We start from the raw sequence: 27094 nt of genomic DNA, 5'->3' as shown, positions 1-27094 counted from the left end.
TGTGTGAAACAAACACTTCAGCCAATATTTACACAGTAGAGTTCTGGCCTTATGAACCCTCTGTAGGTCCCTAACATCTTTTTAAAGTCACAAATAGATTTCAGAATATGATAAGGGCCGGGAGTCTCATTTTCTCCCCAAGCCTTCATCCCAAGGTGTGAATCCCCGCCCTCTCTCTAGGATGGGGCGGGGTGGGGGGGGGAGAAGCAGTGATATTGACATTTTCTCCCTCAGTTCCTCAGCAGCTAACCCCACCGCGCCAGACATACGACGTTTCCCAGGGATCCCTCTTCTTGTTTTGGAGTGACCATAACCCCCCCAATCACTGCCCTTGGGCGTCCCTCTGCTTTTTCGTGGTACTTCATTGCAGCAAATGCGGGGATTCCAAGGTGGAAGGCTGGCCCAGAAGTCCTTTAGAAAACCTCACACGAAATACAGATCTCACCATGGCCTATCACCCTGAAACTGAAATCCAGCCTTTATATTTCCAGGGAGAAAAAGCCTTGACTAGAAACCTCCTTCCGGAGGGGTTGATCTTACCTGTTAGGTAAGATCCAGCCCAGCTCTCGCGCCCCCTCCTCCCCGGGCCCTCCTACGCTGGGCTCTGAAGCCGCAGTGCCCCCCCGTCGCCCCCCACCCTCGCTCCTGCGTCTTCCTGAGTTCGCCCCCCCCCCGCGTTTTCCCAGACTCCCCTCGTGCTTTCTGGTAGCCACCCAAACACCCCCGCCCGCGCTCGCGGCGGGGATTCCTGCGGGCCGGGGGCGCCCTGGGTGGCGCGCGAGGAGGAAGGCTCTGCGCCAGGGCGGGCGGCCGCGTAGGGGCGCTGCCCGAGCGCTGCGCAGAGGCCGGGCGCGGGCGCTGCTGCGGCACGGCCGCGGGGCGGAGAGGGGCGGGCGCGGGGCGGGCTCGGCCGGGAATGTAGAGACCCGGGCGGGAGCCTCCCGGCGGCGGCGGCGGCGGCGGCGGCGGCCAGGCTGCGGAGCGCAGAGGCTCCGTCACGTGTTTTTCTCCTCCGAGTGAGACGGCGGCGCGGTCGGAGGGGGCCGGCGCGCAGAGCCAGACGCCGCCGCTTGTTTTGGTTGGGGCTCTCGGCAACTCTCCGAGGAGGAGGGAGGAGGGGAGAAGTAACTGCAGCGGCAGCGCCTCCCGGGGAAGAGACGTCTTCCCCGACTCCTTCCCCAACCTCCCCCCGTTTCGTCTCCCGCCCTAGTCCTCCCCCCTCTCCTCCCCTGCCGACTGGAGCGAGGGGCAGGGATGAGCCTGTCCCTCTGGCGCGTCCCCAGCTCCCCAGGCTGCCTAGTAGCGTTTCGCGTGGAAAAGCCACTTTCTCCGCCTGCCGAGATGGGCCCGAACGGGGGCTGCAGAGGACGCGTCCGCGGGCGGCGGCAGCAGCAGCAGCAACGGCCGCAGCGCCGCGGTCTCTGCGATTGAGCTGGTATTTGGGCGGCTGGTGGCGGCGGGGACGGTTGGGGGGGGTGGGAGGAGGCGGAGGAAGAGGCGAAGGAGGAGGAGGAGGGAGAACCCCGTGCAACGTTGGGACTTGGCAGCTCGCCTCCCCCTGCCCAAGGATATTTAATTTGCCTCGGGAATCGTTACTTCCAGAGGGGAACTCAAGAGGGAAGGCGCGCGCGTCTGGAGGGGCAACGCCAGGACCCCCGACCGCCGCCTGCCTGAGCCGGACTCTGGCCCCGGCGGCGAGAGATGCTTCTTCCCGGCCGCGGCGGCTGAGAGGAGACTTGGCTCTCGGGGTATCCGGGCTGCACTCGCGCCGGACGCGCAACCTCCCCGCAGGGCATGAAACGCCAGTAAACTCCGGTCGGGGCTATCGCCTTGGCGCAGCTGCTGCGTCCTCCTCTACTGCCCCTCCCCGGCGCGGAGGGCGGCGTGGATTTCGGAGTCAGGGTTTCTGCCGCCTCCAGCCCTGTTTGCATGTGCGGGGCCGCGGCGAGGAGCCTCCGCCCCCCGCCCGGTTGTTTTTCGGCGCCTCCCTCCGCGCGGTGGCGGCGGCGGCGGCGGCGGCAGCATGGCGAGCCCTCCCGAGACCGACGGCTTCTCCGACGTGCGCAAGGTGGGCTACCTGCGCAAGCCCAAGAGCATGCACAAGCGATTCTTCGTGCTGCGGGCGGCCAGCGAGGCTGGGGGCCCGGCGCGCCTCGAGTACTACGAGAACGAGAAGAAGTGGCGGCACAAGTCGAGCGCCCCCAAACGCTCGATCCCCCTCGAGAGCTGCTTCAACATCAACAAGCGGGCCGACTCCAAGAACAAGCACCTGGTGGCCCTCTATACCCGGGACGAGCACTTTGCCATCGCGGCGGACAGCGAGGCCGAGCAGGACAGCTGGTACCAGGCCCTCCTGCAGCTGCACAACCGTGCCAAGGGCCACCACGACGGGGCCGCGGCTCCCGGGGCGGGAGGCGGCGGGGGCAGCTGCAGTGGCAGCTCCGGCCTTGGCGAGGCTGGGGAGGACTTGAGCTACGGGGACGTGCCCCCAGGACCCGCCTTCAAGGAAGTCTGGCAGGTGATCCTGAAACCCAAGGGCCTGGGTCAGACAAAGAACCTGATTGGTATCTACCGCCTCTGCCTGACCAGCAAGACCATCAGCTTCGTGAAGCTGAACTCGGAGGCTGCCGCGGTGGTGCTACAGCTGATGAACATCAGGCGCTGTGGCCACTCAGAGAACTTCTTCTTCATCGAAGTGGGCCGTTCCGCAGTGACGGGACCCGGGGAGTTCTGGATGCAGGTGGATGACTCTGTGGTGGCCCAGAACATGCACGAGACGATCCTGGAAGCTATGCGGGCCATGAGCGATGAGTTCCGCCCTCGAAGCAAGAGCCAGTCCTCCTCCAACTGCTCCAACCCCATCAGTGTCCCCCTGCGCAGGCATCACCTCAACAACCCTCCACCCAGCCAGGTGGGGCTGACCCGCCGCTCGCGCACAGAGAGCATCACTGCCACCTCCCCGGCCAGCTTGGTGGGCGGGAAGCAGGGCTCCTTCCGGGTCCGCGCCTCTAGTGATGGCGAAGGCACCATGTCTCGCCCTGCCTCTGTGGACGGCAGTCCTGTGAGTCCCAGCACCAACAGGACCCATGCCCACCGGCATCGCGGCAGTTCCCGGCTGCACCCGCCTCTCAACCACAGCCGCTCCATCCCCATGCCTTCTTCTCGCTGCTCGCCTTCCGCCACCAGCCCGGTCAGCCTATCGTCCAGTAGCACCAGTGGCCACGGCTCCACCTCGGACTGTCTCTTCCCACGGCGGTCTAGTGCTTCCGTGTCCGGTTCCCCCAGTGATGGCGGTTTCATCTCCTCTGATGAGTATGGCTCCAGTCCCTGCGACTTCCGAAGTTCCTTCCGCAGTGTCACCCCGGATTCCCTGGGCCACACCCCGCCGGCCCGCGGTGAGGAGGAGCTGAGCAACTACATCTGCATGGGAGGCAAGGGGGCCTCCACCCTCACGGCCCCCAATGGTCACTACATTTTGCCTCGGAGTGGCAACGGTCCCCGCTACATCCCGGCAGCCGGCTTGGGCACGAGCCCAGCCCTGACAGGGGATGAAGCAGCCAGTGCTGCAGATCTGGACAATCGGTTCCGGAAGCGGACTCACTCTGCTGGCACGTCACCTACCATTTCCCACCAGAAGACCCCATCCCAGTCCTCTGTGGCCTCCATTGAGGAATATACCGAGATGATGCCTGCCTACCCACCAGGAGGTGGCAGTGGAGGCCGAGTGCCCAGCTACCGGCACTCCGCCTTCGTGCCCACCCACTCCTACCCAGAGGAGGGTCTGGAAATGCACCCCTTGGAGCGGCGTGTGGGCCACCACCGCCCAGACACCTCCAACCTCCACACCGATGATGGCTACATGCCCATGTCCCCAGGGGTGGCCCCAGTGCCCGGGAGCCGAAAGGGCAGTGGGGACTACATGCCCATGAGCCCCAAGAGCGTGTCTGCCCCTCAGCAGATCATCAACCCCATCAGACGCCATCCCCAGAGAGTGGACCCCAATGGCTACATGATGATGTCCCCAAGCGGCAGCTGCTCTCCTGACATTGGAGGCGGGCCCAGCAGCGGCGGCAGCAGCGGTGCCGCCCCTTCTGGGAGCAGCTATGGCAAGCTCTGGACGAATGGGGTAGGGGGCCACCACTCTCACGCCCTGCCACACCCCAAACTCCCTGTGGAGAGCAGTAGCGGCAAGCTGTTGTCTTGTACGGGTGACTACATGAACATGTCGCCAGTGGGGGACTCCAACACCAGCAGCCCTTCCGACTGCTACTATGGCCCTGAGGACCCCCAGCACAAGACAGTCCTCTCCTACTACTCATTGCCAAGGTCCTTTAAGCACACCCAGCGCCCCGGGGAGCTGGAGGAGGGCGCCCGGCACCAGCACCTCCGCCTTTCCTCCAGCTCGGGTCGACTTCTCTATGCTGGGGCGGCGGAAGATTCCTCCTCGTCCACCAGCAGCGACAGCCTGGGCGGGGGATACTGCGCGGCTAGGCCCGAGCCCGGCCTCCCGCATCTCCACCACCAGGTCCTGCAGCCCCATCTGCCTCGAAAGGTGGACACAGCTGCCCAGACCAACAGCCGCCTGGCCCGGCCCACGAGGCTGTCCCTGGGGGATCCCAAGGCCAGCACCTTACCCCGGGCCCGAGAGCAGCCGCAGCCCCAGCCGCAGCCGCCGCCGCCCCTGCTGCCCCCTCCGGAGCCCAAGAGCCCAGGGGAATATGTGAATATTGAATTTGGGAGCGATCAGCCGGGCTACTTATCAGGCCCGGGGGCTTCCCACAGCTCGCCTTCTGTCCGGTGTCCATCCCAGCTCCAGCCGGCTCCCAGAGAGGAGGAGACGGGCGCGGAAGAGTACATGAACATGGACCTGGGACCGGGCCGGAGGGCCGCCTGGCGGGAGAGCGCTGGGGTCCAGCCGGGCAGCATGGGCCCGGCACCCCCTGGAGCTGCTAGCGTGTGCAGGCCCACCCGGGCAGTGCCCAGCAGCCGGGGTGACTACATGACCATGCAGATGGGCTGTCCCCGGCAGAGCTACGTGGACACCTCGCCAGTCGCCCCCATCAGCTATGCGGACATGCGGACCGGCGGCGGCGGCCTCGTGGAGGAGGCCAGCCTGCCTGGGGCCGCCGCGGCCACGCCCTCCTCATCCTCGAAGGCCTCTGCTTCCCCCGCCGCGCCTCAAGGAGCAGAGGAGCTGGCGGCCCGCTCTTCCCTGCTGGGAGGCCCGCAGGGACCCGGGGGCTCGAGTGCCTTCACGCGGGTGAACCTCAGTCCCAACCGCAACCAGAGTGCCAAAGTGATCCGTGCCGACCCGCAAGGGTGCAGGAGGCGGCACAGCTCCGAGACCTTCTCCTCGACGCCCAGTGCCACCCGGGCAGGCAACACGGTGCCCTTCGGAGGGGGGGCTGCAGCCGGGGGCGGCGGTGGTGGCAGCAGCAGCACGGAGGACGTGAAACGCCACAGCTCTGCTTCCTTTGAGAACGTGTGGCTGCGGCCTGGGGAGCTCGGGGGAGCCCCCAAGGAGCTGGCCCAAGTGTGCGGGGCCGCCGGGGGTTTGGAGAATGGGCTTAACTACATAGACCTGGATTTGGTCAAGGACTTCAACCAGAGCCCTCAAGAGCGCCCCGCTCAGCCGCAGCCTTCTCCTCCCCCGCCCCCTCATCAGCCTCTGGGACGCAGCGAGAGCGGCTCCACCAGCCGCTCCAGCGAGGATTTAAGCGCCTATGCCAGCATCAGTTTCCAGAAGCCGCCAGAGGACCTCCAGTAGCTCAACTGGACATCACAGCAGGTGCGTTTCATGGTGACAAAAGTCAGAAGACAAAATTGCTTTTAACCTTGCGCTCGAATTCTGTTCCCCTGCCCCCGCGCCTTCTTCACTCTCCTCCCCACGGTTTCTCTAGGGAGTGCACTCCTAGGAGGGAGGGGTCAGGGCACAGGAGATGACACCTGGCTGATGGCCCGATAAATCTGTAGAAGCAGCCACAGGAGGGCTTCTTCCTTTGAGGTTCCCAAGTGAAGTACTTTGGCATTTCCAAGACATATATCCTACCATACCAGTTCTGAGGTTTGTGAAGTTCATGGATAAGAACCTTGATCTCTTTATCGAACTTTTCTTTTGACTATACAATTAGGTCAGTCTCTGGAAGGGACAGTTCTATAAAAATATTTATTAATACAGGGGCTAAGCCCTTCATGTAAAGGTAATTTCTCAGAGCTCTTAAGGGTGATTTTATCAAGTTGCTCTGTGTACTTTGGTTGTGTGATTTCACAATAACAAGGCAACATAAATAGCAGTGGGAAGCATCAATTTGTATTCCTGTTGCCCTAAAAAGATTCAGAAGTAAGAGCTTGCTTAGGCTTACATATTTAAAGAAATACCCGTCTGTGACTCTCTTTAGAACATAATTATTGGCGACATTTTTTTTTGTTCCTTCCTGCATGAAGATTTATGAAATATTACTCACACCGACCCACAACCTCACAGGCACGGCTGCTTTTATACAGTGAAGTCTGCGTGCGTCTGGGACCCATTACTGAGTTAAGAGTTACGAAAATTCATCTCAGCTTGTGTGCCTTACAATTGTCTTTCCTTGCAAAGGCCCGCACAGAGACACCACACAGGTCATATTGGGGCTACTGTACATCTTCTGTAAAATTACTTAACATTTTTACATTGAAAAGAAGGAATATTAAGTCAGGGAAATGGAAGAGTCTGGTTTTCATCTGCACTGAATGTAAGGGCTAACCCTTGTACTCTTCGTTTGTAGGATATTTATTGTTTGCCTTTTAAGTTCAAGAGTAGATGCCTCAGTAAATGTCGAAAGTTGGCTTCAGGTGGTCTGTGGCTAAGGCTGTATTGAAAACGAGAAACATTTGTAATAGGAAATTAGCCTGCCCTTGGTTCTGTTGAGACTGTTTTCTGGTGGTCATGATTGTGGGAGGAGGAGAGGAGTATAGTTTGCAAATAATGAGATGAGTTGGCAATGTAGAAATTTCCAGCATTTGCAAACACTTTATTCTGACAAACTGATTATCTTGTGATAGTCTTTTTATATATGCTTCACCGAATGAGCTTTTAAAAGCATTTTTTCTTCTTAATGTGTGTCCATTCATAAGAAATTCATGTGTGTATTGGGTTCCTAGTGATAGGTATTTTTTTATTATGTGGTCACAGTCTCCTTGATTCTAACAGTTTCTAATATTTGACCCATATCATTTTCTGTTTTGTAGAACAAGGTACAGGTATACAGACATTCAAACTAAGATTTTAGGTGATATGATATATTACACAAAGTATTTATTTGATTAGTATTCAAGATTTATTTTCATGATTCGTTCTCTAGAAGAGAGATTTAATTGTTTACCTCAACAGTAAAAATTTTGGTTATTTCAAATGATGTTTTTGGAAATGTGAATCTCTACCACTTTAACTGTTTGTGTTGCAAAGTGTTTCATTTATAAAGGAATGAGAATTTGAAGGGAAAAAAACCCAGCAGAACTAAGATTTTGCTTTTAAAGGAGATGAAAGATGAGGCTAACAAACAATAAGTTTTCCTCACCTGTTTTCTTAATTTGAACAGGTTTTTTTTTTTAAGAGAGTAGAATAAATAATATTTTGTTCTGAAGGAAATTGATGACCAAATAAAGTTTTTGTTTTTCAAAAGGGCTTTAAAAGAAAATCCTCCTCATATGGAGGATACACTAAAAACGAACCAACCAAAACAAAACAATCTTCTATTCTTAGCTTTCTGAGGGAAAATATAATATTCTGGAACAACCATATAAGCATATCCTTAATAATCCTGGAGTAGCAATAGACCATGCTTTGATAGCACCATGCAATAAAAATTCTAAAATATGTATTTGTAAGATGTAAATGGAGAGAGATGAGTGTGTGTGTGTGTGTGTGTGTGTGTGTTTTAAGTGAGGTACCAAATGCTACTTGGCACATTTACATCCTGAATTTTGCTTGTCTGCCTTTGCCCTGTTCAGTTTAAAGATGTGATGAGATAGGCAACTATCATCTGAAACAAAAAGAAATCAAACCTGTCTGTGGCAAACCACTTTGCCTGGGAATGAGTGTGTTAGTTTGTGAAAACCTTGTTTTCCTAACTTCCTCAGCAATTGCTATCTTTGCCTATCTTTCCTGTTTCTCAAGTAAAACCTGAAATAGGAAAGGAATGAGGGGCTCAGAGATGTGTGCTCTTTCTCCTAACCTCTCATTTTAAACAGCTCTTCTTGTTGAATATTTTTCACTGGAACATTTCTGAGGTATTTAGTGCAGGTGCCCAGGACTGCTGGTTGCCCTTGATTCACCTTCTGTCTGACCACCTTTTCTGTTTCTTTTCTCTCTCTTGGCCATCCGTGTCTCCTCTGGGTTCTGACCTGCTGGATTGTTTTATCCCCCTCTCCTATGCTCCTTGTTTCCCACCTCTTATTTCATGTTCCTGCCATTGTGGTTTTTTTTCTTTTTGGCTCCATTTCATAATTTCGCAGTACTTGTGGCCTACTCTCCGCAGAGAGTACATTGAGAGCCCAAAAGGGAGGGCAGAAAGGGCATAGCAGCCCATCTACCTTCAACCAGCATTCACCGCAATTTGTGTGTTAGTTTTGTAACTGCAGCGGGGCAGATAGAGCAGGCTTTGGCAAAGACACAGACTCCAGCCATTGCTTTAAGGTTCCTTTTTTTTTTTTTTTGGTCATTTTGTTACGTGCCCTTGAAAAACAAAATGGGCCATTTTTCTTCCTTTCACTGCATTTCCTAGTTGTGATTTCCAGGATGCCTACCTCCACGGCTACCTCCCATCTCTCCTTCCCTCTCCCTCCCTCCTGTCCCCTCGCTGTGTGGCCTTTTTGTCTGGCGCACACCCTCTGGGCTCTGGCACTTTCCCGTTTCCTCGGTCACCTCTGCTTCCTGCATTCCTCCCTATTTATTTGGGGCTTGGCTCCCCCTGCCTCCTGCAAGCCCCTTTGGCCTGGGGTCGGGAGATCTGCAGCGAGGCTGAGGCCACCCTAAGAAGACTCCAGCCCCGCCCTCCTCCGGTCGCCTGGGGGCGCGGGGGCGGCCGGGTCCCTTCCCCGGCGCGTGGTGTGAGGTGGTGGTGGCTGACGGCGGTGGCGAGCGAGCCGCTGCCCCTGCAGAGCAGTAGAGTCTGGCCCTGAGCGGGCGGGGCAGCCGGGCTCTGATTGGCCCCGCCGGAGCCAATCAGCTCGAGCGTAGGCCGAGCCGCAGCAGGGGTGGGGAGGGGCCTCGGGCGAGGGTTGATTGGGGGCCTTGGTCCGGAGTCCAGGGGTGGTGGCGGGCCGGGCCTCCGTAGCCCACCCCTCTCCTTCCACCCCCTCCCTCTGGAGCCCACAGAACTGAGGCAAGTACACGCCCCCTCCACCCCCTCCCAGAGGATGTTATGCACTCGGCCTTATTCTTGTCCATCTAGACCAGAATCCTAAGAATGAGAAAGTCCAACCAGCCCACTGACAGAGGCCGGAAACACACGCTTCCTCTTATATTTAATTGAGAAAAATCCAGGCCGTGACCATGTGACGTGCCCCATTTTGTTTCCCTCCTCTCTTTACTACGGTTTACTACTACGCCACGTTCCTGTTCCTTCACCTTCCTGTCTTGAAATCTGCAAGCAGGAGGGAGCTCTACAGCACGTGGTTGTAGGATTGATTGGGTTGGCTCAAGATTTTTACATTTACTTCTCTTACTATTGGGAGGGAGGAGAGAAAAAAACGGAGTAGGAAATACAAATGCTGTGGCTGGCACCGTGTGGGGATCATTTGGAAAACACATTTGGCTTGAAATTACGTTAGGGTCAACCCTTTATTGAGTGCTTGCAGTTTGCAAAGCACCAAGCTAGATAAGATCAACAAAAACTGACCATCCTCGGCCCATGGGAGCTCACTGAGAAATGAAAACGTCTGATGTAGCTTGCTTGCAAATCGTGAGAATCTAGAAATTCGTTACAAGGGCTTGGGTAGGGTTCCTCACTGAGCTTGGAGGTAATGCTGCTTGCTTCTCAAAAACAGATTTGTCTTTTGACCAGTGACAGCCCTAGTGACAGCTCATCAGGGCAGGCTGGGCGCACTGATTTTGAAAGCTTGCTAGATTTGTGTTGTGCTCCCTCACATAACCAAAATTGTGTGAAATGTAGTACCAGATGAGATCGGAAATTTGTTCAGATTTGTCGTTTGTACAGTAAAGAGGGGAAATAACAAAGAGAAATACCATGGAAGTATTTTCTTCTCCCCATCCCTCTCAAATAAGCATTTCTCACCAGCCAGCAATCCCTGTTGCAATCACTGAATCATAAGCCCCAAAGGCAGCATTTTGAAACATCGCAGGTGAAAATGTAAGGAAGTAATTCTATGCCCCTGAGTAATTCTGTGCCCCAATACTGCTTCTGAGCAGGTGGGAGTGAGCTTCTCTGCTGTTCCAGAAAACTTTGAGCATCCAACAATCCTCTTAATTTCTGCCATTGTTTGGTTAGCTTTTTGTGTTAAACATAAATCCATAAAAAATTTCATATGTTGGAGTCATTTATCTGATTGCCCCCCAGATAAACACAGTATCTCCAAGATCGTCTTAAGAGTAAGAGACTTGGAATCCAAAAGGGCATACTTCCCTCCCTCCTCCTTTTTTTTTTTTTTTCTTTGTTTATCAGAATTCCCGGAAAGTAGTTTAATGCTATCTTGAATGATACAATGGAAAAAACAGCTTCTGGGAGCCAGAGATCTTGGGTTGTAGCACAGCCTGTGCCCTTCACTAAGCTGAGCGACCTTGAGAAAGTCACTTAATTTCTCTGTACATATTTCCTCACCAGTAACTGGAGAATTTTGTTCTAAATTATTCTAACTTCCTTTGCAGCTCTAAACGTAGGGATATTTTGGAGAAAATGACTGATATTCTTTAATGGGTCAGTTGTAATGAGGATTCTTTCTGAAGAAGCTATTGATGGGGTTGTAATGAAGTGCATTAGAATATACTGTTCTGTCCTGTTCTAACTCCTGGATCACTCTTTATGGTTTGATTCAGGACTGATTTTTAACCTTTCTTGTTTGGAGGGGGCATTTTCAGGTTTTAACAGACCTTAAGACAAACCTTCCTGACTACACCAGTCTAAATTTTTGGAACCTTCTCTAGACTGGATTCGGTTCCTCTCCCTCCTCCCTAAGGTCAGCTGTTGGAAGCATCCCTCCCCACCTGACAGTATAGGTCAGGCTTTAACCAATCCATGTCTATGACATTATTCTGTTTATTATGTCGGAAATCACCCCTTCTTGCGCTGGTGGTCTGTTTATGGACAATGTTTCTCATTTGTTCCATCAGAATCCTTCAGTGAGGTATCCACTTGAGTGAATGGAGAGGAAATCTGAGAGGGCAATTGGGAACTATAGGAATTTGTGCACGGTTTTTTGTTTAGTTTTATTTTTCTCTGTTAGATGTGTGAAAAAGTTCTTGCTGGCAGAAATCATTGTTGTCCGACTTTGTGCTTCAGGATTTTTGATTGGTCATTTGAGCTCTACAGTGCTTTGCTGACCCAGTGTAATCCTGACTGTCCAGTTGCCAATGTATTCAGAGGTTCCTACCCTTTGGGCACCTCCATGTGTATTTCATAAATCATTAGAATAGTTTATTGACTTTTTCAATCAAAACTTCATTGACCTAATGCTTTTCCAATCCTCCTGCTATAATCATATATATTTCTTAGCTGTATAGTATATGAATGGTTCCTTTTATTTTGGTGGGTTGGTTGTTTTAGTATAATGGAACATTTCACAATTTTAAGGTTTTGTTTTGCTTTGTTTTAAAGAAATCCATTTCCTCAATTATTTCCTCATGTTAGGGAGTTACTGGAAATTGTATTCAAGGAAAATAGCTTCTTGTGGATTAGTTTGAAGTCAGTTTCACACTAAAGATTCTGTAACTTTTTTTCATACTAATACTTTTTTTTTTTTTGGCTGCGTTGGGTCTTCCTTGCTGTGCATGGGCTTTCTCTAGTTGTGGCGAGCGGGGGCTACTCTTCGTTGCGGTGCGTGGGCTTCTCATTGCAGTGGCTTCTCTTGTTGTGGAGCACGGGCTCTAGGCACGCGGACTTCAGTAGTTGTGGCTTGTGGGCTCTAGAGCTCAGGCTCAGTAGTTGTGGTGCACGGGCTTAGCCGCTCTGCGACGTGTGGGATCTTCCCGGACTAGGGATCGAACCTGTTTCCCCTGCATTGGCAGGTGGATTCTTAACCACTGCGCCACCAGGGAAGTCCCCTAATACTTTTCTTGTGTTTAAAATAATAGATACTCTACCACATTTATAATTATGTAATTGACTTATTATTTCATTACCTTGTGAGTCCATAGCTATATGGCAAACTTTAAAAGTTCTTTTACAAAAAAAAAAAGTTCTTTTAAAAATGTTATAGAAACAGGCTCAGAAGTTGTAATCACATTGAATTTTAACTTAACAGAATTAAATTTTGATGTTGGTATGGTATAATTGTATACTCATTTCAAACTATTGTGAAATGTTTCAAAAAGAGTTGTTGTAAAGCTTTTTAAAATGATAGACTAGTAAATATAATCTTTTTGGTTCTATTCTTATCTGCCAGTATAGAAATGGTAGTATTTTCTCCCATTCTTTTTTTTTTTTTTTTTTTTTGCGGTACGCGGGCCTCTCTGTTGTGGCCTCTGTGACCACTGTTGTGGCCTCTCCCGTTGCGGAGCACAGGCTCCGGACACGCAGGCTCAGCGGCCGTGGCTCACGGGCCCAGCCGCTCCGCGGCATGTGGGATCTTCCCGGACCGGGGCACGAACCCGTGTCCCCTGCCTCGGCAGGCGGACTCTCAACCACTGCGCCACCAGGGAAGCCGTCCCATTCTTAATTTATGGGAATAGGCGGAAGATAGATCAGATAAATATAAGGTACTGTCATCTACGGGAAGAGGAAAGTTTTCCATTTTAATAATCTTGCTGCAGGCTCTACTATCATCTATTTGTTAAAACAGATTTGGTTGGATAAATGTTATTTGTGCTTCTTCAATGAGTCAGTGATCTTTGAATAACAGAGCTTTTACAAATGATGTGTTTATGTTGAAAAGGCTGCTTTTCTTTTTCAACCCCCTTTCTGCATTTTCATGAATGATAGCAGTGGAATTAAATATGTGGGTCAGACTATCATTTTAACTGTATTTATCTTCAAGCAGGGAGGAGATTTTTGTGGTTTTGTTACCCTACCTTGAATATTTTATTAAGCTGTGTTGCCTTCATTGTCTTCCTTTGCCATTCCCTGTGTTTGTTGTTGCTGTTTTCCAGTCTGTGTCACACTGTCCACCATCACCCCTGGCCCTGTTGGAGCCAAACCCATATACACTGGTTGCTAATTGGTCGGGCTGAAGAAGATGCCAGTATAACCCAAGTTGTAGTAAAGAAAAAAGATGTTGATAAACTTCCCTCCCCCCCTTTTTTTCTGTTGACCAAAAAATACTTTGATGTGAGTTCTCTGATCCTCCCTGACATATTTAGGTCATGGTACTGAACGGTATCAGTTAATCTTGAGAAATTGATAGTTGTGTTATGTTTGTTGAAATGATCAAAGAGGCATTCTTTTGGTGTTGTTTTTCTTCATATATATCTAGTGTGGCAAACAAGTTATATTTTACACAGAAAGTCGTGATTCTTTTAGGAAGGTTATGATCTAAATGAGACAGGCAAAATTAAAAAAAAAAAAGACATTTGCTAAAAATAGAGCAGTTGAAGGTCTCTGAAATATTCAGTAATTACTATGTATTTAACTACTATTCAATATTCTCCAATGATGATCTCCCTGTTCTTTTAAAGATTATTAAAAGGGCTCTATGGGATATGAAACATAATCATACTTAGCCTTGAATTTTAGGGATTGTGGGAATAATCAGAAGAACTTTCCAGCTCCATTATTACAATAATGGAGGCCACCCACCTCCCAACCCCAAAATAACTGATCTGCCTTTGGCCAGACAGGCCCTAAACTATGATTCCCCTCCCCCACTTTGCCTCAATAAACACCATTGAGCACCTGTGGTATTCCAAATAACACGTATTTTGTTAAGAGGATGGGGATGAAGACATGGAAACGGGGACAAAAATGGGAGCGAGGAGGATTCATCCAAGTAGTTACCAAGTTTGTTATGGCGCAGCTTACTTGGGGGGAAAAATTGAGATTCAGAAGGTGCAGTCCGTGAAAATCTGCATTTTTCCTCAGTGTTAGGAAACATGGGGTGAAGATGAGGGCTGCAAAAGAAATTGTAAAATCTTTTCTTTTGGTCTTAGAAGCTCTATTATTCAAGGACTTTTTCTCCCCCTTTGGGTAGGTGGTTTTTATTTTTAGTAGTGAAAACCTCTAAGCCTCTGACCTCTGGTTCCTGTGCTTGCTTCTGGCGGGAAGTATAATCTTCTTTGAGATATTGCCACTTCTCTTTTTTAAGCTTTCTCTCTCTCTCTCTCTCTCTATTTGTTTTGATGGTGTGCAGTCATACTTGTTTTTAAGCTTATAGTAGTTTCTTCCAGAAACATTAAAAAGCATTTTTTAAAGACCACCAAGTTTTATGATAGTTTGCTGTATCTATTCACACTATTCTTTTCGTTAATATTTTGGTATAGGCAATGCATGCATGTGCTGTAAGTTTCAAGTGGTTTAAACTTTTTTTTAAAGGTATAGAGTGAAAATGAAGCCTTCCTCCCACTCCAGTTCCCCAGCTTCTCTTCTCAGAAGCCACCACCAATGCTCGTTTTTTGTTTATCTTTCCAGAGATGAGCTGCTCATAAAATTTCAAGCTTAGTAATAGAAAGTTGGGTAAATGCCCAACAGCTCAGTCTTCCATGGAAGAACACACGCAGACCCCACATTTCTACACGAAAGGATCACAGCAGACAATATACCTCTTACAGTAGACTCACTGCTTTGTTTTTGTTAAAGGGAAAAAGAAAAGTACTCTTTATTTTCCATGCCTCTTTTGAATACTCAGGTTAAAAGAAGTACCTAACCCACAAAGGAGGAAAAGCATTAGTTAAGAAATGGTCACCTTTTCTAACATTGAGGTGTTTGTGCTAATTGATGGAGAAGGAGAAGGTGTCTAAATTTTCAAATTTTCATGGTATTACTCAAGTATTCGTCACCCAACCCCCTTAGCCCCCCACCCCAAGACTGAATGAATAACTAGTTCTTAATATAGTGTAGTAGGATTAAGTATAAAGGTTAAGGATCTTTGTGAAGACTTTCTGGACACTAGGGTCTCATAGTTTTGAGAGTTCAAATGAATTAATGCCTCTTGCTGGATGACTGAGAGCTAGAAGTTCACCTCTGAGAAAAACATAAAAAGTGACTGCTTGGAGCTTCTAGTAGCGGAGGCTGTTGTCTATATTTTTAATGCCATTGGTGGTTGGTGAAAATATTCATACTATTTTCCTAGAGTAGAGAATTATACTTTCTAACAGTCCTCAGGCGGCTCACACAGGACTGGAATTGAAATGTTGTCCTGGAAAGGCACCCAGAGCCCCGAGGACATGAGGCATCTTGAACGATCCCTCTGCCTCTTCACCAAGACTGCCCTTTTCCCATGGACACAGGAAGCTGGACCGGATGAGAACTTAAACTTGAGTGAGGAGAGATGGGGAGCAATGACTGAAATGGAGTCAAAGACTTTCAAATGGGTTGAAAGAGGTTTTCCCACCTGAGCACAAGCCCAGATCTGGGTAATGCAGGGTTGCTAATTATTGGAAAGCAAACCCAAAGGGTTGGCAACATCCCACTTAAAACCAAAGCAGGGCTTTTAACTCTTTGCCCCAGATCTTCTACCAGGCTGTATTTACCTTTTTCTTTTACCAGAATCCCCAATGTCTTAAATGTTCCTGAGGTTACAAAACAAAACAAAATGGGGCCACTGTATAAAGTATGTCATGGTAGAGGGAGGGGAGGGAGATCCCTAAAGTGTTTTGAGGGGCTGGCTGAGTGAGGGTATTTATAGCCCAGTCTTGGCAACTCCTACCTACCCCACTCAACTCCTCCCTTTACTGCTGTTTTTGCCCCCTTTCCCAATTCCAGTGCATGCTTTAAACCACAGCTAAACAATAATATTCTTTCAAAGTTGATCCCATTCCTCTGGTTAGATTAAGGAATATAAATATTACATTTTCTTTTTAAAGAATGGGTAATGACTTAATTTCTGAAAATATTTTACCTCCACTAGTAGGGTGCCCTGGACATTGGGATTATAGTTAAAACTTTCCCTTTTGCCTAAACTTTACAGCGTGTGTGGGTGTGTGTGTGTGTGTGTGTGTGTGTGTGTGTGGGTGGGTGTGGGTGTCTGCGTGCGCGCGTGTGCGTGGGGGGGGGGAGTGGGGAGGTGCAGCAGAGGGTTAGGATATGGAAACTATAGTCCAGTAAAAAGGGTTCTATTCCTAAAACTAGGTCTTTAAAGGTATCTTGCAGCCTGAGCCTTGGTCCCTCGCAAGTCCCTGCAAGGGACGACCTTTAGAAAGTGTGCGGGCTTGCTGTTTCTCGGGCCTTTGAACCAGGTGAGGAATGTGTCTCAAGACGGAAAAATGAATGGTTGGTGCTTTTAGCCTCCAGCTTGAAACTCGCAGGAGGAATGTTTTTGTCCCTTCAGAGCCTGCTTCCCAGCCACCAGGGCTCTTGGAAAGCATCTTTGCAGGATGAAGTCCTCAACAAAAACCCATGCTACATACTGGACCGAATGTTAATATCATGACCTGGTATGAGTGTGTTTTGTGTTTGGTAATTGCAATCATTGTTGCTTTTGTTGTGGTCACCCATTTACAATGCTTGGTGTCAGTTTATTTATCTCTTGTAAAAATAAAATACAGTGTGTGTGTGTGTGTGTGTGTGTGTGTGTGTGTGTGTGTGTGAAAACAAAAACAAAAACAAAAACAAAAACAAAAAAAACCCCATGCCACCCAATTCGATATAATTCACAAGCTACTTTTCGGTGGATTTTAAATGAATGTCTCTTCTCTAAGAATAGAACCCCATTCTATGGCTTCCTCACCACCCCAACTGAGATGATTTATGGTTACTCATGAGATAAAGAAACTTCAGGCTTTTTTTTGGCTTGGGGAATATTATTTTAAAAAATAGTGGCAGGAGGTATTTAGGGACATAAATAAAGAGTTCTTAGCTCTGATGAGTTCAGAATGGATTTCACCATCTGTAAAATTGCATTTGCAATATAAAATCAATACATTTAAATGATCAAAGAAAACATTTAGAGTATTCGATTTGCTGGGTTCCAGTGTACCTAGCACCCAGTCTCTTTCCTTTCTTGTAGAAAGCTTACCCCTTCCTGAGAGATGATGGAAACCCCTGTCCTGGCTCTAATTACTGGATTAATGCTACTCCTTCCTACTAAAAATTGTAAACTGTTTGAGAGTAGTGTCACTAATTGTTTCATGACTCCAGCATCTGTGGAGGTGCACACAAAATGCTTGCCGAGTTAAAAATTTGTATATCAACAAACAGTTCTGGAGAGAGTTGTTGAACCAAGGAGAAGACGGCTTTAGAAAAATTCCAAACAAAAACAATACTGTTGGATATATTTTGAGTACCTCAAGCCATTTCATTTGCCTAATATTTAAAAATCATATTCAGATTTAACAATATATTTTTTAAAATAGTCAAACAAAATTACAGGAGTCTTTGCAATCTGATATGACCGGATATGAAAACTTGGGGAAAATTAATTACAGCTGCCTCATTGCTGTGTCTGAAATCCTTGGAAACTTCCTCTGTTCCCCCAAACCATTCTTTTAAAGATTGACAGAAACTTTGCTTTGTTTTGACAAGATTTATTTCTTTGCTTCCAACAGTAGTTCATCAACTTTTATTCTGCTAATAGAGTTCTTCTGATGTTAATTGTAGCCTACTGATCTAGGTCAGAGCATAGCATTTTCACCGAGGTTTAAGATATCAAAAGCAATGAGAAAAGTATTTGAAAAATAATTATTGTATCATAGTTACCTCTATTTTTAAAAAGAGGCCAGTTGTTAAGTATTTGATTCATAGAGTAGCCTTCTGATTTGTCCCTATGCTCATTCTTTTTCTTCCACTCCAGTATATTGTTGCTAATTAGCCCTTCTACTAAAATATAGGTAAGGTCTGGGAAAAGGAATTAAATTTTAACGACTCAATTTTGCAAGTGTGGTACTTCTTACTACTCTGCTAAAAAGTTACCTTGGTCTCAGCAATTGACCCTAATTGCCAAGATGTGAGACTTTTCCCCTGTTTCCGCTCTTGATTAAGCGTGGGCTAGTTTGATGAGTAGAATGTATGTTCTAAACTAGCTATTCAGCTATTATAGCAATTCTTTTTAAACATTGCTTGAAATTTTAAGTATTACGCTAACAATTAACATCCAAGCAATTTTACATATAGCAAAACATTTGTCATCCTTTCATTATAAAACTCCACAAGTCCCCAGGATCTGTAACATAAATGTGTTCTATTTTATTTTAAATAGGACTTCAGTTTTCTTGGTCCTGCACAGTCACATTGGCATTCAGGCTACTTTCTAAAATTTGCAAGTGTTTCCAGTGGGTATGTGTCGGGTATTGAGCTAGGCTATTTTTCTCTCTGCCAAGGTGGTTGACTGGGTTTACATGCTTAGTGCAATGTGTCTGGCATTTGGTTGACACTATTTGTTGTAGATACTGAATGAATGAATGTGGGACCATATGTTTTTAAACCACAGTGTGGGAAAGGTGCCAACACCTCATTTATCTGGAGAGCAGAATCCTATTCTATTCAGGAGGACAGAGAGTTTTTCTTAGCTACGTTACCACTGTCTGACACTTGGTGGTACTTCTTGTCTTACATGTTTCCATTCATTCCATAATTAAACTGTTGTAATTACTGAACCTGGAAGTTTGAAGAAATCATAACTGGTCTTGAAGATAGTTTTGGGGAATCGCCAAGGACTCAAAATGTTTGTAGTTGTGGTTAATGAATGCAACAAGGAGTTAGTGAGATACTACTGAGTGTCAGGCATATCCCTAAGTTTTTGAGTTACAACTGTAAAGAAAACACATGAAAATTCAGACCCTCATAGAGCTTTTTTTCATGAGGACTGGTTGAGGGAGAGGCTAGAGAGGATCAGCCTTCTCGGGGGACAAATAACATCCACTGAGAGAAGGAATAGGGATACTGGCCCTTTTTCTGGACTTGAGGGGTTGACATTGATTTGTTCATGTACTTTAAAACTCATCACGTCCTTTGGCCTGGATCTAAGTACGTCATTTGTACTCCTTGGGGTTTTTCAGTCATGATTAAGGTTGCCTTGTGACTCACAAATGAAGCAAAGTCAGATTTTCCTGATGTCAAAGGGCAGGATTTGAAAGAGGGAAGTAAGACTTGAAATTCGTGTGTGTCTGCTTGAGAGAAGATTGTCTTAGGTGAAAGGCAAGATCTAGAACAGATGACACCATGGGAAGGGTGTGCGGGGTGTGTGATGTCTCCAGGAGGCCCTGGAAAAGACTGGCCACAGCTGTGGCCACCACTGTGTGTTGGGCCACATGTGTGTGCTGGTGTCATGAACCACAGCTATGTCGTAGTTTTGGATGGTAGTATTGATAGTTTTCACTGCGTACTAAGAGGTTTCTTTTGAAGACTATTATGCAAAGCTGGTAATTTGTCATACCAATTCTTTTCTGAAGTTTTGGTTGAAAATTCTGTTGGACAATTATTTAATATGTTTGCTTTTCTCTACATTTATTCCTTATACAAAATGTGAGGAAAGACCAATATCTTGAAACTACTCTTTAAAAAATATTTCTATTTTGCTGTTACTGTGTAATTTACTAATAAGGATCTTCAGGTATGTTCCTGTTACATCCATACATCACGAGAGTAAATTCCACCATGTTGAGGTAACTTTTCTAGTGGTTACCAGCTTTTATGGTGACGAAATCTGAGATTATTTCCCTCATTCTTTTTTTTTTTTTTTTTGCGTTACGCGGGCCTCTCACTGTAGTGGCCTCTCCCGTTGCAGAGTACGGGCTCCGGACGCGCAGGCTCAGCGGCCATGGCTCACGGGCCCAGCCACTCCGCGGCATGTGGGATCTTCCCGTACCGGGGCACGAACCCGTGTCCCCTGCCTCGGCAGGCGGACTCTCGACCACTGCACCACCAGGGAAGCCCTATTTCCCTCATTCTGACTTTAGTAGTGGTGACAAGTGATGACCCTTGTCCTTCTATTTTTTTGTAAATTGAATATGAGTTATATTTTTATCAGGAGATTTAAATTTATGTAGTAAAAAAAAACTTTTGTAAGGTTCTAAAAACAAATTAAAGATAAAACAGTGAATACATTTAAACGTGCAGAAGATAAAACAAGAAATCATAACAACATTGGTACTGTTATTAATCAGTTTGCTAAAAGAGGAAATAAGACTGGAAATGAATTTAAACAGAAATTCGTAGAAGAAAATAGGCCATAAACATAAAATATTTCATAAGTGATTGGATAATGCTCATGAAACTGAATATGACTTTCTGGGTTTCAAATATAATATATTAAATAAATAAATAAATATTTATATATATCAATATATTAAATAAATAAATTAATATAATATATATCAATATTTAATTGCTTAAATTTAATTGTAGAGCCAGTTGCCTCTGAAAGAAATTTTGCATCATCCAACTTTTCTATAAAAAAATCAATAATTATATCAAATACAGTTTATAATTTGGGGTTCTCTAAAGTGGCCAGGAAACTTAAAGTTGTTTGAAAACCATTTAGAGAGCAGAATACATGAATATTTTTATAATTAACTAAACTTGTTTTATTGCTCATTATTAACTCCGTAGTATTTTTTTTTAAGCATTTCCTTACTTTCTGTTATTATAAGATACTCCATGATCACCTTATTTGTTTCCTGCCCCAGTCCTAGAATCATCAGTTTCTCCAAGGAGCCCTTATTCCTTTTATTGGAGAATTGTATTAGAAACCAAGATCTTGGCACTAGATGTGTTTGTTCCTACTGGGATGTTATTTCTTTTTTGCCCTCTCAGCTGTCAGAGTAAGGAAATGTGTGTGTGTATACTAACCCATATATATATACACATATCTATAAAAATTTCTGCATGTAACCATCTGTAACTATACTAAGCTAAGCATGAGTTCATACTAATGTATAAACTAATAAATTTCTGTATGGATTATTCTAGCCTCCTTCCCTTGCTTATCTGCACCTCCCACCCCAAAAGTGAGAAACCTGGCTGTCACCATCCTTCATCCATTTACTTATTTGTTCAGTTCCACTACATATATGTACATAGAAGTGTCAGAATTGTCAACCCATGGCCTATAGGAAATGACTTTATCAACTAGAGTGCAGTTTCTTTTGCCTTTAGTTTTGTAGATGTGCCTGTTTCCAGTTACCTAGGTCAGCACCTGATAATCTCCACATGCTTCAGTGAGGTTGCTTCATGCATCTGTAATACATCTAGGTGCTTCGGTCACATTCTACATTCCACCCGTAATCACTGATCTCTCAAATTTTAAAAAAAAAAAAATTTGCATACACTTAAGGCTTACTCTTTTTGCTATCAAGTTCTAAGTTTTGACAAATGCTTAATGTCTTGTGTTTACCATTACAGTATCATGCAGAACAGTTTCACTATCCTAAAAATTACCTGCGCTTCCCTGTTTAAACCTCCTCCCCTCTCCTCAGCCTCTGGGGATAAACCACTGATCTGTTTAGCATCTCTGTAGTTTTGACTTCTCCAGAATGTTATATAATTGGAATCACACAGTGCGTACATTTACCAGACTGGCTTCTTATGCGTAGCAGTATGCTCTTAAGATTCATCCACGTCGGGCTTCCCTGGTGGCGCGGTGGTTGGGAGTTCGCCTGCCGATGCAGGGGACCCGGGTTCATGCCCCGGTCCGGGAAGATCCCACATGCTGCGGAGCGGCTGGGCCCGTGAGCCATGGCCGCTGAGCCTGCGCGTGCGGAGCCTGTGCTCTGCAGAGGGAGAAGCCACAACAGTGAGAGGCCCGCGCACCGCAAAAAAAAAAAAAAGGATTCATCCATGTCCTTTTTTATGGCTTGACAGTTTCATTTCTTTTTATTGGGGAATAATATTCCATTGTATGGATGTACCACAGTTTGTTTATCCAGACCATTGACCTTTTATGAGATGTTTCCCTACATGTGTTTGAAGACCTTTGTGAAGTCATCTCTCAGTTTTCCCTTCATATTCACCATTATTAAGTTTTAGTTGGCATTCTGACTTCTCAAACCTTCAGTCAGTTTTGTGGTTCTTTCCAAAACCTGTAAAATATTCTGTATCTTTTTCCTGCCCAGAATTGGCCAGCATTCTGGAGTAGAGTGTTTCAGACCAACCCAGGGTACAGTTGGAGATTTGCTTTCTGATTTCTTCAGTTCTCCCCCATTTTAATCTGCTTGTGTCAGTGTTTATTTGTTCAGTGGCAGCAGAACGTTTTAGATTTTTGTATCACGTTGGAGCCACTGTGATCACCTTCTTAAGCTCTCTTGCTTCAAGGACCTAGCTGGTTGGATTTTTTTAAACAGTCACATGAATCCTTCTACTAGTAGTCTTTTAAAAAATATTTTATAATATTGCCTCACTATAGATATTTACAAAATCCATTTTTCTCTTACAGTGATTGTTTCCCAGGTCTCAGGGGATCAAGTTAATCCACTTCATGTGAGCTTGGTCATCATCGATTCTGGACATCCAGTAGGAATCTGGAACTGGCCAGGCATTCCCGTCTGATCTGGGTTCTGGGTGGTTCACACAAGGCAGCCACAAGGTTCATCGCTGTCTGGACTTGTAGTCTGGGGACAGGGCTTTCCTTCCTGGACTGCAGAATTGTTCCTGGCTCATAAAGGGGCCACTCTGTGAGAATCTGTGCTTATCACCCTGGTGTGAAAAAAGGCAGCTACTTAGCAATTGGCTAAAAGGGGCAGGAAGAGCCTATTTATAGAATCTCTCAACACTTAACAAAAATTTTTGAGCATTTACTATAATTCAAGGTGAAGTCAACCTTAAGGCTACTCTCCTAGGGTGACTTCCATTGACCAGGGTAAAACCCCTTCTTACCCAGCTGGGTGCTCTGGGGCAGGTAACTAGAGGAGGGACTGATAAGAGGGTCATAAAGGCACAGATGTTTGGTTCAAATACGATAAAATCCCAGGCCGTTTATCGTTTATGTTCTGTGCCATAGTCCCATTCCACAGTCTTTTTTTTCTTCTTTAAAAACACAGACGTTGATGTTTTTTCTCTCTTTCTCTGAAATGGTCTCAGCTTGTTGTGTGATTCTGGCAATAGAATTCCTGACATACTAGATCGTAAAGATTATAGCTAGGTGTCTTTTATACCTGTGTGCATGTCTCCATGTATTTTATCCTTGGGTTACATGAGTAATTTTTCAAACACATTCCCGTATAATCAGTTTTGTTGTCTGTACCTGTTGACTATGAAAGCCCTTGGAAGAGTTGTTTAAAAGACCTAGGGGTTTCTTGAAACACATCCTTTTCACCAAAATGACTCTCTGAACAAGAGCTATTTTTAAGACTGTTTAAAAATTAACTGACCTGAAATAAATCTTATGTTCTTTTGTGAACTATATATTAAAAATAGGCATCTATATCTGCTAATGGCTTTTGTTTCAAAATTTCCAGAAATATCCAAATAGAGTGCTGTAGGTCATTGACTAGGGACATTCATGGGATCCTCCATAGAATTCCTGGGGCTGCTGGATTTTGCACGTTCTCGATTGCCACCAAAGCCTAAGAGGAATTGGTGTGACTGGACTATATTTGCATTTAGAGTGTTAGCAAGCCTCCAGAGTACATATGCTGGGCTATTTATGAAACAACTTCAGCTGACAGCTGAAGATCAGAAGATTCTATTTTGGGACGTGTCCTAAATGTGAGGTTCTGTGGTGAAAAAAAATTTAGTGTCCTACAGATAAGAATACTTAAAACAGGAAGCAATGGTAATTTACTGCATCCTGTATAAGTATCCTTATCAGTCTGATAAGCTTTTGGTTTCAGTTCTGCTTTCCTGATTTCTTTTCCTGTAATCAGCTTCTATAAGAGGATTAAAAAGGGGGGGGCCGGGGGGGGGGTTCAGGGGTCCAGAGAGAATTTACCAGCATCATTTTTCCTGTCTTGATAAGACTCTTTTATTTCCTACCACTCAATGGTATTTACTCTGTTAAGAGCCGTGTACTATGGTTCACTCATCCCATTGGCTCATCTACTGTGTTTATGCCTATAGGATTGCTTCTGTATATATTGTAATGCAAGGCTAGGTTGCCTATCATACAGGAAAGGTTGAATGATACGACAGAATCAGCATGGGCAGGAAAAGAGGAGATGTAAATTGTATTCCTGATTCGGCCACTTCCTGGGATCCAGCATTCTTTGACCTAATTTTCTGGTCCATAAAATTGGATGCAGTGATAATTTCCCCAATCTGTCTTACAGTTTTGTTTGGATCAAGTAAAAGTGCAGGTGTAAACTATGAATTGCCTTTCGAGCCTAAGGTTTGCAGTGGTTTGAGTTTCAATCCCACCACTCCCCTTTTGCCCTTAGAACACAGGGGTGCTTTTGGTATATGTTCTTTCCTTATTAAAAATACTTTTCAAATTCAGTGAGCTTCTTAGACATCTTGGCTGGACCGGGTATATTGTAATTGAGTGCCTGAAAAGATGCATTGACTCTGACTCTCCAGTTCAGATATTTGTTTCATGAAGCTTGAGTGTATTGTACAGTGAAATTCTAGGAAACTGGGTTACATTTATTAGCTGGGCATAGAAAAAATAAAGTTCTACACGTGGGCTAAATTATTTTATAAGCTGAAAATATAAATCAGGATTAAAGACTGAAATGTATTTATTAAATTTTAAAAGGAAGTATGTACATGCATTTTATAGTTCCTGTGGATTTAATTATGTACTAAATATGGAAAATAAAAGTATTACTGGGTGGTGATGAATGTTTTCTTCCATAAAATTCTTGTTGATAAATATCTCTACTCTGGAGTCTCAGCACCCTTTGCCAGAGAGACCTGGTGTTCCTTGCTGTGCTGGGCAGAAGGGTGACCATCTTGAAGTGATAGGGAAAGGAAAGAATGACTCACCCACTTAGTGAAGGAACTAGATGAGCTCTTAAAGTTGGTCCTAGAATCTCAATGGTACAATTTACCAGTGCTAAAGAAAGGAAGCTTGGAGAGTGAAAGCTCCAATAGTTGAAAGAGTGCTACTTTACTCTTGATGGGATAAAATGGCTTTGGTGGTGTTGGCTGTGTTGTGACTTTGAAAGTACCCCCTTCCCCCCAACCCCTGCCACAGGGGAGAGTGAGTATTCAGGTGTGAGCTCATTCTTGGTCCCGACTTGCGTTTGTCAAGGTCACGGGTTTTGTGGAAGGATAATGGCGATAGGGTACACATAGCTGTAGAGGAGTTTCCTGCAGGGTGCCCTTTCCAATGCTCAAGTGCAAAGCATTAGTTAGCTATCCAGAACGATAATTTCAGGGGCTCATTAGGCGCATTTGTAGTCCAAAATTCAGAGCCTGTGGCTCCATTGGTCAAGGAGAAAGGAAATAGAGAAAAAATGAGAACAAAGGGGTAAGTTGGAGGAGATGTAAAATTGTATGACACTTTGGGAGCTAGTCATTGGCCATAGTTAGTTAATGATTGATAACTAACCAGAGGTCAGGAGTTAGAATTTTAGTTATTTTGCTATTTTGTTTTCTATGTAGAGTGGATTATGTAAACTGTTGTATGAGTCTCTAGAATTTATTAAGAAAAATATTAGGGCTGTTAAGTGTCCTTAAAGATGATAAAGCTGAAAATGTTCATTTTATAGATAAACTCGGGCCCAGAGAAGTTGAGTAACTTGCTCAGGATGACACAGCTGTTTTGTGGTAGCATCACCAAGAACTCCAATGTATCATCTCCAGCTTGATGCTTTTCCCCGTGCTATACTCCATACTGATGTGCGTGTGTATAATGCTTTGTCTATTTTAATTTGCATACATATTAAAATATATTATGCATATGTTACATATTCACCTTTATATGTGGGCTCCGTGTGGGGGTGTGTTACAGATTTAATTGTTCGTTCATTTGTTCCTCACATATTTTTAATGCCAGGCACTGTTTTGGGTTCTGGGAATATGGCTGGGGAATAAGATTCAGTTTCTGGCCTCATGGAGTTTATATTCTAGTGGGACAAACAGACAATAAACAGATAAAGTTATTTCAAATGGTGGTAAGTACTCTTAGGAAAAAACCAAGCAGAGTAGAGGAGTTGGTGGGCAAAGTATATGATCATGAATTTATCAAAGAAGCTAAGTGGACCACACTCAGATTTAGTTTTAATTTATTATTTTTGAGGGTTGTTTTGAAAAATTCTGTTGGGCAGGAAGCATTCAAAGTTTCAAAGATATGTTGGGAAAAAATTGTAATTTATGAGAATAATTAAAGGATTTAAAAGATTGCTCATTAAATGAAGTTTCCTCTTTTATATGTCGAGTGTTTGATTATTAGCCCTGCTTGAAAATAATTTATGAACACTGGTAATTAACTGCCTGTATCTATGATTTAGTCAACCGTTACCATAAAGTTTTAAAAGTGCATTTATGACTACTGGGATTTTATTAGTGCCCTTTTTTCAACCTCCTGTTTCCTTTCTGGGAGAGGAGTATGTTTCCTAGTGCCTATGCTTCTCATATAGAAGAGCAGTGAAAACTGTGATGCTCTATTTTACACAACTTGAAAGGGTGTATCTTACGCAATAGGAAGGCAATCAGTGGACGATATGTCTTAACTAAGATAAATGTATGCTTGTTATCAGTGGAACCCGGAGTTCATTCAGAAAAGTTGGAAGACTATTGCATTGGCTTATGACTTGTTGTATGCACCTGTTTGCCCAGAGTCATAGATGCAAAGTTTTTTAGAGAGAACAACTAGGAATCCCTCCCTATTATCTCCCCCTTTTCCAATAAAAGGATCACTTTATTAAAGTACTTTGATGTTATGATGATGGGTTGATAAGTTGTTGCTTTTCAAA

General features: G+C 45.6%; 1 protein-coding gene across 1 annotated transcript in view; it reads left to right on the top strand.

Annotated features, from left to right (window-relative positions):
• Positions 1-2001: 2001 nt before the first annotated feature.
• The window catches only part of IRS1 (insulin receptor substrate 1), a 61099-nt gene continuing 36006 nt past the window's right edge, over positions 2002-27094 (top strand). The window contains exon 1 of the mRNA XM_079925225.1: positions 2002-5788. Coding sequence (XP_079781351.1) covers positions 2024-5767 — 3744 coding nt within the window. The 5' untranslated portion in view covers positions 2002-2023 and the 3' untranslated portion in view covers positions 5768-5788. The remainder of the gene's footprint in view (positions 5789-27094) is intronic.

Source organism: Stenella coeruleoalba (genome assembly GCF_951394435.1).
Source record: "Stenella coeruleoalba genome assembly, chromosome: 6".
Lineage (NCBI taxonomy): Eukaryota > Metazoa > Chordata > Mammalia > Artiodactyla > Delphinidae > Stenella > Stenella coeruleoalba.
Note: the sequence above shows the minus strand (reverse complement) of the source record. Positions and strands in the feature narration are given on the sequence as shown.